Raw genomic sequence first — 18953 nt, forward strand, 5'->3', positions numbered from 1 at the left:
TGCAATATTGCTGTTCTTTCAGTTTTTAATCTTTAGCTATTTTTTTTTTTTTTCATTAAATTGATGTATGATGTAATAGTTTGTGTCTTTGATGAGATTTGACTTGAAATGTTCACACTTTCAAGTGGATATGATATCATTACCCATTTAAGGATATGACATAGTACTATGTGGCATAGTTTAAAATGCAACTTCCTGATAAGAAAGAACATTAATGCAGAGCTAAAGGGGAGAGTGTCTCTGAGTGTCTTTGAAGAGTTGTTTGAACCTTTGGAAATGGCAAGATTGTTTGCACTAGGACCCTTAGTTTTGATCCTATGCTTGGTCTTATGTAAGTACAGAAATGTTTTATTATTATTATTATTACTTATTTTTATGTTATTTTTTTATAGATGAACGTGTGACTGTGTGTGTATATTCATGTATGTATGCATTGGGTGTGTGTGTATGTATGTATGTATGTATGTATGTATGTATATATATATATATATATATATATATATATATATATATATATATATATATATATATATATATATATATATATAAAAAAAAAAATATATATATATATATATATATATATATATATATATATATATATATATATATTCTGAACAGTTAAACTGAGCAGCGTTCTTCAGAAAAATCTTTAAGGTCCTGCAGATTCTTCAGTTTTCCAGCATCTTTGCATATTTGAACCCTTTCCAGCAGTGACTGTATGATTTTGAGATACATCTTTTCAGACTTAGGACATTTGAGAGACTCAAACACAACTATTAAAAAAGGTTCAAACATTCACTGATGCTCCAGAAGGAAACAAGATGCATTAAGAGCTGGGGGGTGAAAACTTTTGGAATTTGAAGATCAAGGTAAATTGTACTTCATTTGTGTACCGGGAAACATACAAGTATCTTCTGTTGCTTATGAAGGGCAGAACTAAATGGAAAAAATATATATTTCAACAAAATAAGACAAATTTGGCCATCTTCATCATGTTCAAAAGTTTTCACCCCCCCAGCTCTTAATGCATCTTGTTTCCTTCTGGAGCATCAGTGAATGTTTGAATCTTTTTAAATGGTTGTGTTTGAGTCCCTCAATTGTCCTTAGTGTGAAAAGATGCATCTCAAAATCATAAAGTCACTGCTGGAAAGGGTTCAAATATGCAAAGATGCTGGAAAACTGAAGAATCTGCAGGACCTTAAAGTCCAGTGAAGAACAGTTCTCAGTTTAACTGTTCAGAACAAACAAGGGACTCATGCACAACCATCACAAAACAGAAAGACAGTCGAGGATCATCAGGTGACCACACAAAGTACTAAGAACCAAGGGTTCCCAAACTTTTGAATGGGGTTATTTTAATAATTTCAGCATTTTTTTTTTTGGTCTTGTGGACTAAATGTTAATATCTTTTATGTACAATATCTTACTCAGGACAGTACTAAATAAAATATATTATGCATTTAGTATGATCTCTTTTATTTTTTGAAAATCACTCATATTTTCACAGATTCTGCAAAGGGTGCCCAAACTTTCGATCCCCACTGTATACACACATATATATATATATATATATATATATATATATATATATATATATATATATATATATATATATATATATATATATATATATTATTTTCTGACATTTTTTTTAATTGTTCATAACTTAGGAAAGTCGTTATAGTGGTGTAGATTGATTCATATTTTGGTCCAGTTTCTGTGTTGTCGTTGTTTAACAAGAAGAAGGGGAATTCTCTTTAGATGGCCAAAATAAGTTGTTGCTTTGTAAAGGTTTTGTGGCGGTACTGTTGTAAGAGTATAAACTAAAGTTTGTTTTATTAACTAAAAAAAAAAGTAAAAAATAAAATAAAACAATGTAAAACCATTGTGCAAACATATATTTTACTTGTATTCAACTGATGGAAAAACATTTTTTGAGAGATTTTTATAAATTTTATTTGATAACTTTTTAAACATTTGCCATATTGTTGACATTATTTTGGTGTTCTTGATGTTTTGGTGCAAATCCATCTGTCATGTAATAAAAAAAAGGTTTTGACAAGCTCTTTTGCAGCAGTCGGTGAAAAGCACTCTTAAGATGTTCGAGATGATGAAAAGGAGAACTCTTTACAAAATGTTAACTTAAAATGTGTGAAAATGCTTAGATATTTGTTAAAAATGTTTGTAATATTTACTTACCGGGTTTTTATTTATTTATATATATATATATATATAATTTTAGTTTGACCTTATATCAATATAGATTTTATAAATAAATTTTAAACTTTTATTGTTTCTTTTAATGTAAACCTTTTAAATCTTTTGTCTTTTATTGTTGACATTGAAGGTTGTGCACCCAATCAAACCATTTGTTTTTATTTTTTTTGGATAAATAAAAGCATCAGTTTCATTAATTAACATCTATTAATGTTAATTAGTGTATTAACTGACTTAAACTAACAATGATCTCATGTTCATTAAATAATATGAACAGTAATATTATTTAACATGGTGTTCAAGTGGTAGAGCATTGCGTTAGCAGCGTGAGGTTGTGGGTTTGATTCCCAAGGAACACGTTAGGTAAAAAATGTTAGCTTGAATGCACTGTAAGTCACTTTGGATAAAAGCATCTTCTAAATGCATAAAACAATAATCTTAATATTATAAAATATACTTTTTCTAACAGTGTATTCAAAAATGTAAAAATGATCATGAACTAAGATTAATAAATGCTTTAAAAGTATTTCATTGTTGTAGTAACTAAAGTTAACAAATTAAATCTTATTGTTGAGAGGTACCTTGCAGTACATTTGGAGGACCGAATGTTAGACCACTGATGTGATACCAATATTCTTTTTTTTTTTTTTTTTTTTTTTTTTTTTTTAGGTTTTTAGGTTTAGGGTGAGCGCATAGAAAATATAATATGTACAGTATAAAAAATTTATGTAAAAAATAGCAATTTCTGTCATTTAGATTTTGCGTGTGTGTGTTTCATGCTGCATTTGGTTTGTTAATCCAATGGAAAATTTGTCGACTTTTATGCATATAGACTGTTTTTGGATCCAGTTTAAACTGTATAATTGTCAATTAGATGTCAGTGCTGACCAATCCACCAACCCCACACCACCCACTGCTCTCACCCCAGCATTACCTACCACTGCAGGTAACCACGACAACACACTTCAACACATCACACACACACACACTTCAGCATTATACAGTATCTCTCTCACACTCAGTCTGTCTCACTCATGACCTCTGATCTCCATCCTCCCATCATGTACACTGTGTACTCTCCTTCAGAATCACATCTTCAGTGCTGCGCTCATGAACAGTGTTATACTTTTATAATGTTGCTAATCTTAATTTATTAGAACGTTTTTCTTATAAAAATCTCATGATAACTTTTCTTCAGGCCGATGTCCTTACATGATAAACAGATATGGGTCACGCATATGAATTATCTTCTGATCACAAATTAAGATATTTCTGATGAAATTCGAGAGCTCTCTGACCCATGGGGAATGTGTGTGGTGTTGTTGACGTAGACCCTGCATGCGCTGCACCTTGTTTACTGGCAAATTAATGCACACGCATCCGTAGTGGTACTCTAGTTAATGGCGTCAGACTCTCCCGGGAGAAGATAAATCATTGAATAAAGTTATAATTTTACTTTGCACACAAAAAGTATTCTTTTTATTTAAAAAAATAAATTATTTTTGTAAAATTACAGTTGAACCACTGATGTCACATGGACCATTTTAACAATGTTCTTATACTATGTTTGTGTGCCTTGATCGTGGTAGGGCCTGTGCTGTCTATGCAGGGTCAGAAAGCTTTCAGATTCCATAAAAAAATTTAAAAATCTTAATTTGTGTTCTGAAGGGTAAATAAGGTCTTAAAGGTTCGGGTTCGGGTGAGTGATTAATGACAGAATTTTTGACTGAACTAACCCTTTGATTATTTTCCACTAAAAGGCAATATAAAATGCTTTATACACAGCTTCATTAGATATGTTCCTTAAATTTGTATGAATTCCAGCGTAGGTGCCATTCTCCTCTGGATGTTTTATGTTTAAAATAAAACAAAGGGAATGTGTAGCTCAGCCTCAATGGGGGAGGAAATGGTAACTTGACAGCAATCCGGAATCACCAATAACAATAAACAAAGAAATTATAAAAACATTGTAAATTCAGAAAGCCACTCAAAACATTGATTAAATCTTTCCTACACAAACAACTTCACTAACCAAGTTAACTGAATAAACAACTCAATGACTATTTTTTGTCAGTGTTGAACATCCTTAATGGTAAATATGGAAACATATGGGTAGCCAGGGTGCGATTTGCCGGGGGGATGCTTGGGATCAATGCTACTACACTATTGGCGAGACGGATCACAAAACGTATCCGTGGTTTGATTAAAGTCAATTTTATTTTAAAATGTGCTACTTTGGCTGGCGCGCAGCCTCTCTGTATTCACCACTCTGCAGACTTGCTCAATGTCCCACCCATGGCACTATCTGATTGGTTACACCTCATGAGTAATAGCCTATCAACACTTGCGAGATGGTTGAAACCGGTCCGCTGGGCAGTGGAGCTGCCAACTTGTTGACTTTGTCACTAGATTTAGGGTATATTTTCCAAAAAAGCAACTAGCAAAAAATCTAGCGACTTTTTGGACAATCGTTATTTAGTCTTTGAGACTCTCTGGTGCTGCCACACGAGCGCGAGCCTCTCTCTCTCTGTATCTGCTGTGTTCAGCGAGCGCAGAGAGGAACAGCACTTTCAGTAAAAAAATTTTTTTTTAAAAAGATATTTTGTTGCTTATAACGCTGTTTTACAACCAAGTATAGCCGACATCAGTCTCAGCACAACCACTGACTTTATCGTATGTGTATTTAATTTCATTCTTAATGGACCATGTTTCAGTCATAATAATAATTATTCCGTTGTCTGACAACAGAAACAGACAACAGTTTTCTACACTAGTTTTAATATGCAAATTAGAAACATTTAAACACTTTATAAGTTGTGAAATTAAAATGAAAATGTATTACCCAAATTGATTAGATATGTTTAACATGTCCAGGCAAAAACTGTAGCAAAAGTATTATTAATTAGCATTTTTCCTAAATGCATTTAGACTTGAGGGTAGAACACATTTAATCATAATATCTCAAAATAATTGTAGCAAAAATGCCACTAAATCCTCTAAACTGAACTTCTTACCCTCAGACATGGAAGAAACAGGTAATAGTCTTTCACATATTTGGAAAGTTTAGATGTAGACAGTTAAACGTGTATAACGTGTTTTTCCAAACATATTTTGGAGATTTGAACATAATTTTGAACCGTTGATATGAAATACATTTATATTACATTAGATTTATGAATTATTATGTAATTCTGAAAAATAATTCATGAATATTGAGCAGTTGTTTAACATGAACTTCTCATGTCTTTTATTGTTGACATTGAAGGTCATGCACTCAATCAAACTTTATGTGGTTTTGGTGCAAATTCATCAGTTTATGATGAATACAAAACAATGAGCATTCTATTTGTTACAGTTTTTGAAGTATTTCAAACAATACAATATTTAGAAGTATTTGTTTTAATTGCTAGTTCATGTTAACAAATTAGTTGATATTAATAACGAGTAAAAAATGTATTTTAATATATATATACACATATATATATATTTGTGCTTATTGCTGCATTTTTTTTTTTTTAATCCGATGGAAAATGTGTTGACTATGCATATAGACTGCTTTTGGATCCAGTTTAAACTATATAATTGTCAATTAGATGTCAGTGCTGACCAATCCACCAACACCAAGCACACCACTGCTCACACCCCTGCATTACCTACCACTGCAGGTAACCACAACAACACACATCACCACAGCACACACACACTCCAGCATTATACAGTATCTCTCTCACACTCTGTCTCACTCATGACCTCTGACCTCCATCCTCCCATCATGGTTTTTTCCTATAAAAAATCACATGATAACTTTTCTTCAGACGGATGTCTTCACATGATTATCAGATATGGGTCACGCATATGGGGAGCAAAATAATATTAACCAACAGCCATGGCATTATTTCAGATGGCTGTTGTAAATAATACAAATAGTGAATGGCATTTCATGTTGACTTTAAAGTATGTAAAGTCCTTTCAAATGAATAGGTGACCTCTATCTTCAATTTATTCATGCTGTTAATCCATCATTACAGTTCCTCAGTCAAATCTAACCACTTTATCAAAAACACCTGCAGACATCTCCAGAGGTAAAGCTGACATCAAACTCACACTCCTGCATTATTACTCTCACACACTCTGACCTCCAGCTTCCCATCATGCCATGCTGCAAGCACATGTTACTGAGCAAGAGGTGTTATTTATTTATTTGTTTGTTTGTTGTGACGCAAACAAGCCCTTTTAGACAAAGCCATGCTTCACATTTAAAAATTCAGCAAAATAGATACTAAAATAAAACATTTAGTTTTTGTTCATCAAAAGTCCAGTTCCTTTGCTGCAGGAATAATCATTTATTTATTCATTTTCAAGATCAAATGAAATCAAATGACAAAGGTACTGATGATCCTCTTTTGAGATACTATCATAGCCAGTGCTTTATAATCAAACACAAGTAAAGACTTTCTAAAATGTCCAATTAAAAACGAATATTACAGTATTATTGTAATTGAATGAGACTACTGCTAATATATTGATTGCTGTTAAATATAAATGAATAAAACATATTTTAAGAGTTATAAATCATTTAGATTTAAATAAATGTATTCATATTTATAGTGAAATAATTAAAATCACATTTCATGTTTTTGTTCATATCGCTTAAAAAAGGTAACATCTCGGTTATGTACGTAATAGTTAGTCATAGTTAGTAGTTAGTTAACAGTGAGAATTATTGCCTAAACTGAAGTGTGACCAAAAAGGGTTTATAAACTAAACATTTCGTTTGACAAAATATTCATCATCATATAGGGAGCACTTCGGATCAGAAAGAAACTCAGACAAGCACATCAATCTCACCCACACACACCACTATACAACAACAAAACACAGAGACCACAGGTAAAAGTGTATTTTACATTATATTGAACGTTGATATTTTTTTTTTTCATAAATGTGTAAAAGTTTAAGATAAACATCTGATTTGATCAAATACTCATCATCATATAGAGAGCACTTCAGATCAGAAAGAAACTCAGACAAGCAAATCAATCTCACCCACACACACCACTATACAACAAAAAAACACAGACACCACGGGTAAAGTGTATTTTACATTAAATTGAATGTTTAGTTTTTTCATAAATGTGAAAAAGTATATGATAAGCATCTGATTTGATCAAATATTCATCATCATATAGCGAGCACTTCTAATCAGAAAGAAACTCAGAGAAGCTCATCAATCTCATCCTCACGCACCACTATACAACAACAAAAGCCAGAGAACACAGGTAAAAGTGTACTTTACATTATATTTAATGTTGATGTTTTTTTTCATAAATGTGAAAAAATACATGATAAACATCTGTTTTGATCAAATACTCATCAAATAGGGAGCACTTCTAATCAGAAAGATATTCAGACAAGCACTTCAACCTCACACCCACGCACCACTACACAACAACAAAACACAGACACCAAAGGTAAAAGTGTATTTTACATTATATTAAATGTTTTTTTTTTTTTTCATAAATGTGAAAAAGTATAAGATAAGCATCTTATTTGATCAAATATTCATCATTATAAAGAGAGCGCTTCTAATCAGAAAGAAACTCAGAGAATTAAGGATAACAATCTTAATTGCTTGCCAATGTGCATTGGCTCATTTAGTTTACACTTAAAGTAGATTGGTCTCTCTAAGAGAGATCCCGCTTTGATGGTCATCTGACGAATTGGTAAAAGTGTATTTAACATTATATTTCATGCTTTTTATCACTTACCAATTTATAATATAAATACATTTATATTATGTTGTGCTTACGCAGTTTGTGGTAATAAAAATAAATTTTTTGTCTTGCCTTTTTTTAAACAATACAATACAAAACTCTACTACCATATTGGAGTATAACCTTCTTATATAGGACTATAAATGGACCTACATTATATTGAGTGTAAATAACTACTATGTAATTACATTTAAATTAATTATTTGATACATTGCACTTGTTATTGTATTTATTTTACTGTATCGCTTTATTTTTTTACTTGTTACAGTGTAATTATACATGTATGTACTGAGTAATATTAATTACCTACATGTACTTACTATATGGTTAGGTTTAGGGTTACTTCCATGTAATTATGCATAACTTATTGTTATTATAAAGGTAAGTAAAGTGTTACCCACTATGATTTACTTCTATTTAAAAAAAGTATGTAATTACTGTAAAATTGCTGTAAAACCTGTTCCTAACCTGACCCGCATCCCACCTCAACAGCAGCAAAAGTGTTTTACAATACAACACGAACACAATAAGTACATTGTACCTAACATTTTTCGTTTTGGTTGTTGTATAACTTATGTTCATGCTAGTTAAAGGCACCAGTGAACGTTTTATTTGATTGCATAATTATTATCATGCAAGGAACACTTCAGATCTGAAAGACACTGGGAATTACACATCAGTCTCACACACACTCACCCCCACACAACAACAAAACACTAGCACCACTGCAGGCAACAGCATATATTTTAACATTGCATTTATTTATAATTTTTTTTTTTTTAATTTAGAAGTGTTAGATAATTCAGTGAGCAGCAGCTTGTACTTGGTGAATAGATGAAGGTCATCTTCCAGCTATCAAACATATTCGTTTCTTAAAACATTTGTATAATAGAAAAATTGCATAGCCCTTTTTTTCTTTTTTTTTATGAAATCTATAACTAACTGAAGTTTTATTTCATATTTTAGAAGCTTCAAAAATAGGTCTAGACAAAATAAATGAGCATCATTGATCGCAGCATCATTACTTCTGCCATTGCTTTAGTCTATTATTGGAAAAGCTGTTACAATACTTGTCTTGTTTCAATACTTGTCTTGAATTATAAGGTTCTATCTATTTTTAATTTTACCAAACAAACATTTTCACATTTTAGACAGCCTATGGCACACAGAGAGGTGTAATAACTGACACATGAGTTACAGTGAGAGAGCTTTATATATTTCATTTAGATAGAGTCCCTCACACCTGCGTGCTGGTTGACCGTTGGATGACCGTTCATTTCCTTACAGTCACACAAGCTGTTTTTATGTTTAGCTGCTATAATTCAGTCTTGCATGCACTGTGTGGTACTGTGATAAACTCAGAAAATTGTTCCTAGAACTGTTTTAGACACGAAAATGAAATCAAACTGGACCCTTTTTACTTATACATATACAAATAGGCATTCCTGGTGATATTTTATTACACAAATTGTCAGAATAAGTCTTTCATCAAAATGTTATAGCGTGTGTGTGTGTCTGTGTGTGTATTAAAAAACTAAGTTATTCACTAGTATCACACAGTTTATCAAGTTATACCTCCCGTAAATGTTAATGTTGATGTCAAAGATTGTGCTGCTTCAATTTAGTGCAAATTTGTAATTGTGCAATTCACCACGGCTAAAGCTAATACTAGTACAATATTTAATATTTTTGTGAATTACATAAAGTGATGCTCAATATCATGAACTTGCATTTCCTTTATAAACAATCAATTTTTTTAGATGACCGTTCATTTCCTTATAGTCACACAAGCTGTTTTTATGTTTAGCTGCAATAATCCATTCTTGCATCCACTGTATGGTATAGCTTGTTAATGATATTAAACATGTCTGTATTATATATTTGTATTTAAAAATTACAAATATTATTTCACTATTATTACACAGTTGACAGTTATACCTCCCGGAAATTGTTGATGTCAAAGGTTGTGCAGCTTCAATTTAGAGTAAATTTGTTATTGTGTAATTTGCCATGGCTAATGCTAATACTAATATAATATTTTAGATATTTGTGAATTACGTGAAGTGATGCTCAATATCGTGAACTTTCATTTCCTTTAGAAACAGTCCCCTCACCCTCACCTCCTACACAAACCTCACTGTCACCAGATCAAGGTACTGATTTGCTTCTTGAAATGTGTTGTTTCTGTGTTATTTGAGCTGGATATCTTTAGTCTGGTCAGACAGTTTTAACTCTTTTATTGTCAACTAGACACTCAACAAAGTTCAAGTAATGGCTCCATCACCTCACCTCCAATCACGACCATCACATCTCTCACCTCCACACAACCCACCTCAACCTTACACACATCCACCAGCATCACGGGTAACTCCACAACACTTGTGCTCTCTGAACAAATGATTGATGATTATTGAGACAAAATTGCTTGATTTATGATGATTAACATTTAAATATGTGTTTTTCTCAGGTACAACAGAAGGACCATGTAAGTATTTGTTTGTCTGTTGTGTGAAGTCAACTTTAATTGTGTTGTTCAAGACACAGTTTCTTCTTGTGAATTTGTGACTGTTCATACACACTTACACACAGGTCAGTACAGCGTTTTGAAGAGTGTGAACAAAACCGAAGCTCGTGTGGTGAATATCAGCGGCTCTAAGGACCAAATTTACACAATCAGGATAAAGGAGAAGCACAATGAGATCCGTGCTGAGCAAATATCTCACCAAACTGTCTTTAAAATTCCTTTTGAATGGTTAAAACCATGCACTGTGTACACCGTCAGTGTGGATGACTGTGAACTCAGTGGAAACAACACCTTTACTTCCAGTAGTAAGTGTGAAAAAGAAGATTTCTGCATTAATTAAAATATATTGAAATAGACTCAGATGGGCCATAATTTACAGTGACCTCACACTTAAAAATATCCAGTTTATTTACAATTCATTCAACAGATTGATATTTTGTTACATAATGCAATGAGTCATTTTTAAATATAATTTTTAAATCTCCAAATTTTCATTGGGGACTTTTTATAATTTTATTTCACAGCATAGAGAGCAATAACAATTCTTATATTTGAGATTTTTGAACTGTGTTTGTATTATGTTGCTGAATAGATATTGTGAAGTAATATTTATATTTGTCTCTCATTTGTTATACAGAAAATGGAGAAATTGTTCCAAAAACTGTTATGACAAACGTGACAGATAATGAAGTGTGTTTGAAAGGAGAATTGACTGGTATTCAATGGGATCTGACTGAATGTGTTAAAATAACGGAGCAAAACTCTTGTGCATCCACACACACCGTTGTACTGGACACATGTAACTACACAATGAATGTTGCTCTGCCCCCAGGTTGGTATTTAATAAACTCAACTGCTGTTTAAACACAAATGAAATGTGTGTAGAATAATGATAAATGTTAAATCATTCTCACTCTCTCTCATGATGTAAAATTGTCTGTTTTTCAGTTCATGAGTCTGAATTTGAATTGGTCACAACACACAGAAGTGTTCTCAATTTTAATTTTATTGGCATTAATTGCAAAATTACTGAATTAAATGAGATTTCAGTAGATGGCATTTCAAACACTGTTTATTAATATCTGTTTTATATCTGCTTCTTTGCGTATAAGTATCCAACATATGTTGTATTTCATAACAAAAGTAGATCAAACAAATCAAAATTGAATTTTAATTCTACATTGTGTTTTCTACCTTAATTCAAATTAATTGTAATTTTTCAGTCAAGCCTCACATAAACTTCAAGAAAACTATTCCCTCTCAGTTTGAATGGATGAATAAACCAGAACGATGTAATGCTTCACTGCTTAACATCAACTGCATCAATGACAAGAACAGTAAGTAATGGACATGTTTTTTTAACAGCAATTTGAACTGAAAATCCTTCTTTTTTTTTTTTTTTGTCATACTATATTTTCATTGATGATTAAACAGAGAAGGGGATGATGAATGAGTTTTCTCCTCTTTATTTATCAGAAAACAGCATAATTTATGGTTTAAATACCCCAGTGTCATTATTACCAGACACACAGTACAACTGCACTGGAGAATATCCTCATGAGAAACAACACATCAAGAGTCATGAGCTCTCCTTCAGAATAGAATGTGGTGAGTTCATATTATACAGACAACACTGATTCAGAGTTCTTCACTCTTTCTCTCCTCACACCTGGGAATATTTACCAATAATGGCATGATGACTAGCAAAAAAAAAAAAAAAAAAAAAAAAAAAAACTTGTTTACATGTAGCTAAATGTACAATATATTGACCCTACAAACTATTTAGACTTTTAAAGGGATACTCCACCCCAAAATGAAAATGTTGTCATTAATCACTTACCCCCATGTTGTTCCAAACCTGTAAAAGCTCAGTTCATCTTCAGAACACAATTTAAGATATTTTGGATGAAAACCTGGAGGCTTGAGACTGTCCACAAAAGGTATGAAAAGTCATTGTCAGAATACTCCATCTGCCATCAGACGTGCAATCTGTGCAGTCTGGGTTATATTTCAAATCAAAGCTAAATACATGTAGAAACAGCACATCCTTGTGGCGCGGACGACACAGACGTGCATACCCAGCATGGTGATATGAAGTGACACAGAGGAGACCATTGACAAAGGAATTATTGAATAAAGTCATTAATTTTGTTTGCTTTGCTTACAATCTTTTTTTCCTGTTGCTTCATAAAACCCAGATTGCATGTCTGATGGCATATGGACCATTCTGACCATGACCTTTCATGCCTTTTATGGACCTTCACACTTTTATTTACTTGGCAGTCTATGGGACAGTCTCAAGCTGTTACGGTAATCTTTACAGTAAATACAGTTTACTGAGGCACAAGCAGAGGAGCAGGTAGTGAATGGTGAGCAATGGGTGAGGATATGTGATTGGTTGGTTGGTGTCAATCCTCCAAGTTTTAATCTAAAATAACTTGAATTGTGTTCTGAAGATAAACGGAGCTTTTACAGGTATGGAACAACATGGGGGTAAGAGATTAAATTGATTTTATAATCATTAATTTATTTTTATTCAACATCTTTGGTTTCAATATAATTGCTTTTGGTTTCTATTGTGATTTTATTGGTATCTTTTATTTATTTATTTATTTTTCAAAAATGTATATTTTTAACTGTAACCAATGAAGTGACACTTTATTATAGATATTTTATTGCACCTGTCTGATAGTGTTGTTAAGGACATATAGTTTATTTTTCTATAGCTTCTTATGAATTTGTGAATGTTCATTTATATTAACACACAGGTCAGATCAAACTTACAAAGAATGGAGACGAAACAACAGACCAAGAGATGATTATGAATGACTGCAACAATGTAGAGAAATATTGTGTAAATCTTTAAACCAGTATACCATCAGTAAAGAATGACCTGATATCCACAGGAAGCACAAATTTTACTTCTGTTAGAGTTTTACCCCAACAAAACATTTTTGAAAGAAATAGAGGTCAATAATAATTTGACAATGAATAATTTGTTTTGAAAAACTCTGACAATTAAAGTAATTAATTAATAAATAACAGTCAGATTCCAACAGTCCAACAGAAGCCTGCATTTATTTGATTCAAAGTAAAGCAAATACAGTAACATTTTAAAATATGTTTACCATTTAAAACATCTGTCCTCTATTTCATTTAATCTATTCTAAAATATTGACACATGCAAACAAGGAGGATTCAGTGTGCCCACATTTGGGTGCGGGTTAAGAGGTAAATATAATCATGTATTTTAAAATGTAATTTATTTCTGTGATCAAAACTGATTTTTTAGCATTATTACTCCAGTCACATGAACCTTTAGAAATCATTACAATATACAGATTTTCTGCTCAAAAACATTTTATTATTATTATTATTATTATTATTAATAAAGCTTCAATCACCGGAATATATATATTTTTTTTAAATGTATCCAAATAGAAAGAAATAGTTAGTTATTCTAAATAGTACAAATATTTCACAATATTACTGCTTTTGCTGTATTTTTGATCAAATAAGTACAGTATATACGTATTTTTTATGCTGTCACATTTAACAATTTCCAGTTTGTTCAGACTTAAAAACATAATGGTTTGATTTTGTAACATTATGTAATGATAGTCATTTTTAAATGTGATTAAATGTGTCCAAATACTCTTTGGGGACAAAAGAGAACGGCTGTAAATGTATTACCTTTTCTGTAAGCAATTAATGTCAATGTTTTGCTTTAATTAATTGTTTGCCACAAGCTAACTTTACATTATTATGTTAACAAATGATAGTTAAAACAACATTACAAAATTTGGACCATAAATGTAATGCAATGCAGCACCGATCAAGGTTTAATCAGGGTTTCTGCATCGTCTTTGCGTGTCTAATGACATCTTTGTTTGTCTGAAAAGCAGGGCTGCTGCTGGCCAAATGGGTGCCCAGTAAGCAGTATTGTATTGTTGTGCCCCCCTCCCTCAAATATCATGAAAAAATATATATACTACATGGGTAAAAACAGAATTTTAATTAAATAAAAAGTAAATGAATAACAACATTTGTATTGTGTACAATTTACAATTGTAGCTCTCGACAGTTACCTATGGATATTACTTTAATGATACAGTTGTCTAATTGATTTTATAATCTCAAGCATTCAGAAATCATGCAAAAGAAAATTAAGTAGTTTTACTATGATAAAACCATGGTTTATTTTTGTAAGGGTTGTGATGTCCACATGTTTTTTGTCGAATAAAGTATAAAGGTTGTTTCATAACAAAAAGCTGGCCAAAAATGAAAGGTTAAGCAACTATTTGAATGAAATGTTTGGCCAGTAGCCTAAACAAGGATCTGATTGTCCTGTAAGTGTAACAGCAGCAATTACCCTTTCGCTCCCTTTACAGGTATTTGTAATAATTTTGTAATAAAATATTTTGTATTAGCCTTCATTATGTATTTTAACAGTGGCATTAACCAATCATTATTGCCTCATTGTTTTTTTTTTTTTTTTGTATAATCCATTTGAAGTCATTTTAAAGGCTATTGATGGCTTAGGTCTGAAAACAATTGAATATAACATGTATCAATATTATTGTTTTCCAAAGACTGTATAACTGTAACTCAACAAGCATTAAACTTGTCCTTTTATATTCTGTTGTATGGTCATTTACATTGCATTTGAAGTTGAAAATCTAAAGAATGAATACAAATGCAACTTTATTTAACTGCATAAAAATAATATCAGAATGTTGTTTTAGAGTCCAATAAATACAAATTTTTAGAATTTGCAGATTCCCTCTCAGACCTTCTGTTTACAGTTGATAAAGGGTTAATCACGGGAGATTTTAATATTCATGTTGATAATACAAATGATGCATTAGGACTTGTGTTTACTGCCTCAAAGTGATGATGTTACAGACCATTTCCTTTTATCGTGCATGCTGCATATCTGTTACAGAGGAGGTTCCTGTACTGCCTCCCTTGCACCACCAGGGGGAGCCATCACCCGAATATTAGTTTTACTATAAACTCCATTTCCCACAAGGCCTCACACCTGGGACTAATTACACTTACACCTGCACCTCATTTCCACACTCATATAAGCTGCTCACACACACACACACTCATTTGCGAAGTCTTGATTTGCCCCAGCTGTCAGTTATGAGCGTTATTACCCGTGTTTTGTTTTCTTCTCTTAACCCTGGACTGTTTCACGTTATTGATTGCTCTCTCTGCCTCAACTTTCTGCCTGAGTACCTGTCTCTGCCTTGCCCCCATTGCTCAGTATGCTGTCGTTTGACCCTGTCTGACTATCCAAAATAAAGAGCTGCAAATGGATCAAACTCCGTCTGGTTCTTCGCAACAGTATCACTGATATTAACCACATGTCTCAGCGTTACCATCTGGTCAGAATTATTGTTCAAGTCACCAAAAACAGATTCGCAAATAACCTGCCTGATCTACCTCAACTGCTATATGTACCCAAAAATACACATGAACTAGACGAAATGACCGACAACATGGCCACTATTTTTTCTAATACATTAGAAGCTGTTGCCCCCATCAAATTGAAAAAGTTTAATAAAAATGTACTGTGGCATGGTATAACAGTAATACTCACTCTCTCAAAAAAGTAACTCATAGTCTTGAACGCAATTGGAGAAAAAATAACTTGGACGTTTTTAGAATTGCATGGAAAAACAGTATGTCCAGCTATAGACAGGCTCTAAAAACTGCTAGGGCAGAGCATATCCACAAACTCATATAAAACAACCAAAACAATCCAAGGTTTTTATTTAGCACAGTGGCTAAATTAACAAATAACCAGACGCCACCTGATTAAAATATTCCACCAACATTTAATAGTATTGAATTTCTTCACTGATAAAATAGATAACATTAGAAATACAATATAGTGAATGTAGATTCTACAGCGTCTAACACTTCAGTTTCATCCATCACACCCAAAGATAAACTTCAGTGCTTTACAACTATAGGACAGGAGGAGCTAAATAAACTTATCACTGTATCTAAACCAACAACATTTTTATTAGATCCTGTACCCACTAAAAGGCTGAAAGAGTTGTTACCTGTAGCGGAAGAACCGCTTATCAATATTATTAACTCGTCATAATCTTAAGGTCACATCCCAAAACCAGCGCTCATAACACTAGCTCAAAATCAGTTCAGAATCAATCACCAAAAGAATCAGTTCGGTTCAGACACTCTGTGTGTCAGTCTGCTTCACGCTGAATCACACATGCGCAGTATCATCAGCTCCACGGTACTCGAATCGGATGCATCTGACAGAAATGGTTCTGTACTCGAGAATGAGTCAGTCTGTTGTTCGTTATCTGGCTCGGCTCGGTGTTCATCTTCAGTTCTCTCTTCACAGCAGTTCAGTAAGTGTATTATTTGGGTTAAAGAATTACTCTGGGATATTGGTTTGTTTGAACTCAAAGGGAGTGTCAGCCACATTAAAAAGTTAACAGCTTAATTTCAAAAACACTTCAAAAAGTCATTTGTGGATTAATGTTTATTGGAGATGCAAACTGTTTAAAATGATTCAATTTGATTTGGTGAATTGGTTCAAAAAGATCCGGTTACATTAAATGATTTATTCGCAAACCAGATATCACAAACTGCTTTGTTTTGAATTCTCTCTCACAACAGACACAGAAGAGAAGACAATGCTAAATCATAGTTTTTGCTATTTTTGGACCAAAATGTATTTTCGATGCTTCAAAAAATTCTAACTGACCCTCCAATGTCACATGGACTACTTTGATTATGTTTTCCTTATCTTTCTGGACATGGACAAGTATACCTTACACACAGTTTCAATGCAGGGACTGAGAGCTCTCAGACTAAATCTAAAATATCTTAAACTGTGTTGCGAAGATAAATGGACGTCTCATGGGTTTGGAACGACATGAGGGTGAGTTATTAATGTCATTATTTTGATTTTTGTTTGAACTATCCCTTTAAGCGTCTTATTAAGAAACCAAAACTAGATCCTAGTGAACTGGCAAATTATAGGCCTATTTCAAATCTTTCATTTATGTCTAATATTTTAGGAAAAGTTGTGTCTGCTCATTTGAGCTACTTCCTGCAAAAAAATAAAATAAATAAATAGATCTGTATGAAGAACTTCAGTCAGGTTTCAGGCCCCACTATAGCACAGAAACTGCACTTGTTAAAATTACAAATGACCTGCTTCTTGCGTCAGATCAAGGCTGCATCTCATTGCTAGTTTTACTTGATCTTAGTGCTGCGTTCGACACCATAGATCGTGACATACTCATAGATAGATTACAAAACTATACAGATATTCAAGGGCAGGCTCTAAGATGATTTAGATCCTACCTGTCCGATCACTACCATTTTGTTTATTTAAATGGGGAGTCATTTCATTTATCACCAGTAAAATATGGAGTTCCACAAGGATCTGTCCTAGGTCCTCTTCTATTTTCAATATACATGTTGCCCCTTGGTAATATTATTAGAAAATACGGTATTAGTTTCCACTGTTATGCTGATGATACTATGATGATATATCTGAACGAGACTAGATGAAACTTCTAAATGATCTAAACTAACAGAGTGTGTAAAAAATGTAAAAGATTGGATGACCAATAATTTTCTCTTATTAAATTTGGATAAGACAGAGATATTAATTATTGGACCAAAAAACAGTACACAGAATCTTGTAGATTACAATTTGCAACTAGACAGTCAAAAATCTGTGTATTTGTCATGATTCTGCCCTCGTGTCCTTGATTTTTCCTAGTCTTGAGGCAGGATCATGACAGACCCATGTTTTGTGTACAAGCACATGGCCTTGCCTTTGGGCCATGTGCTTGTGTTGTCTCGTTCCCTTGCCCCGCCCCCCTTGTTATCCTAGTCGTGTCGTGATTGTCCTATCTGTAACACCTGTCGTGTCTTGATTAGTTCCCCTATTTAGATCTCCTAGTGTGCGTTGTCTTTCGTCGGTTCATTGTACCTCTGATGTGATTTGTGTGTGTTCCTCACCTGTGATTGAGATATAGTATCCTGTACAACCGTGAGTGTTATTTGTAGTTAGTGTTCTCCTGTTTTGAGTCTTTGTTTATCTTGATTAATCAGTCCTGTTTAGTTATTGTTGTATCTGCCCTAGTCCTGTTTTCCCCCTCGTGGGTTTTGTTTTCCCCTTTTTGTATTAATAAACTCTTTGTTTTGTGATTCCCTGTCTGCACTGGAGTTCCTCCTTGCCTAACCCTGACAGTATTATATTAGACAGCAACTTGTCATTTGAAAATCTGTCTTCCATCTTAGGAACATTGCCAAGCTACGAAACATGTTACCTGTTTCTAATGCAGAAAAGCTAATTCATGCATTCATGACCTCTAGACTGGACTATTGTAATGCACTTCTAGGTGGTTGTCCTGCATATTCAATAAACAAGCTATAGG

At 32.9% G+C, this 18953-nt stretch overlaps 1 protein-coding gene across 1 annotated transcript in view; it reads left to right on the forward strand.

Annotated features, from left to right (window-relative positions):
- The first annotated feature begins 233 nt into the window (after nt 1-233).
- The window catches only part of LOC113039994 (receptor-type tyrosine-protein phosphatase C-like), a 121016-nt gene continuing 102296 nt past the window's right edge, over nt 234-18953 (forward strand). Inside the window, exons 1-2 of the mRNA XM_026198176.1 lie at nt 234-331; nt 3092-3163. Coding sequence (XP_026053961.1) covers nt 277-331; nt 3092-3163 — 127 coding nt within the window. The 5' untranslated portion in view covers nt 234-276. The remainder of the gene's footprint in view (nt 332-3091; nt 3164-18953) is intronic.

Source organism: Carassius auratus, chromosome 22 (genome assembly GCF_003368295.1).
Source record: "Carassius auratus strain Wakin chromosome 22, ASM336829v1, whole genome shotgun sequence".
Taxonomy (NCBI): domain Eukaryota; kingdom Metazoa; phylum Chordata; class Actinopteri; order Cypriniformes; family Cyprinidae; genus Carassius; species Carassius auratus.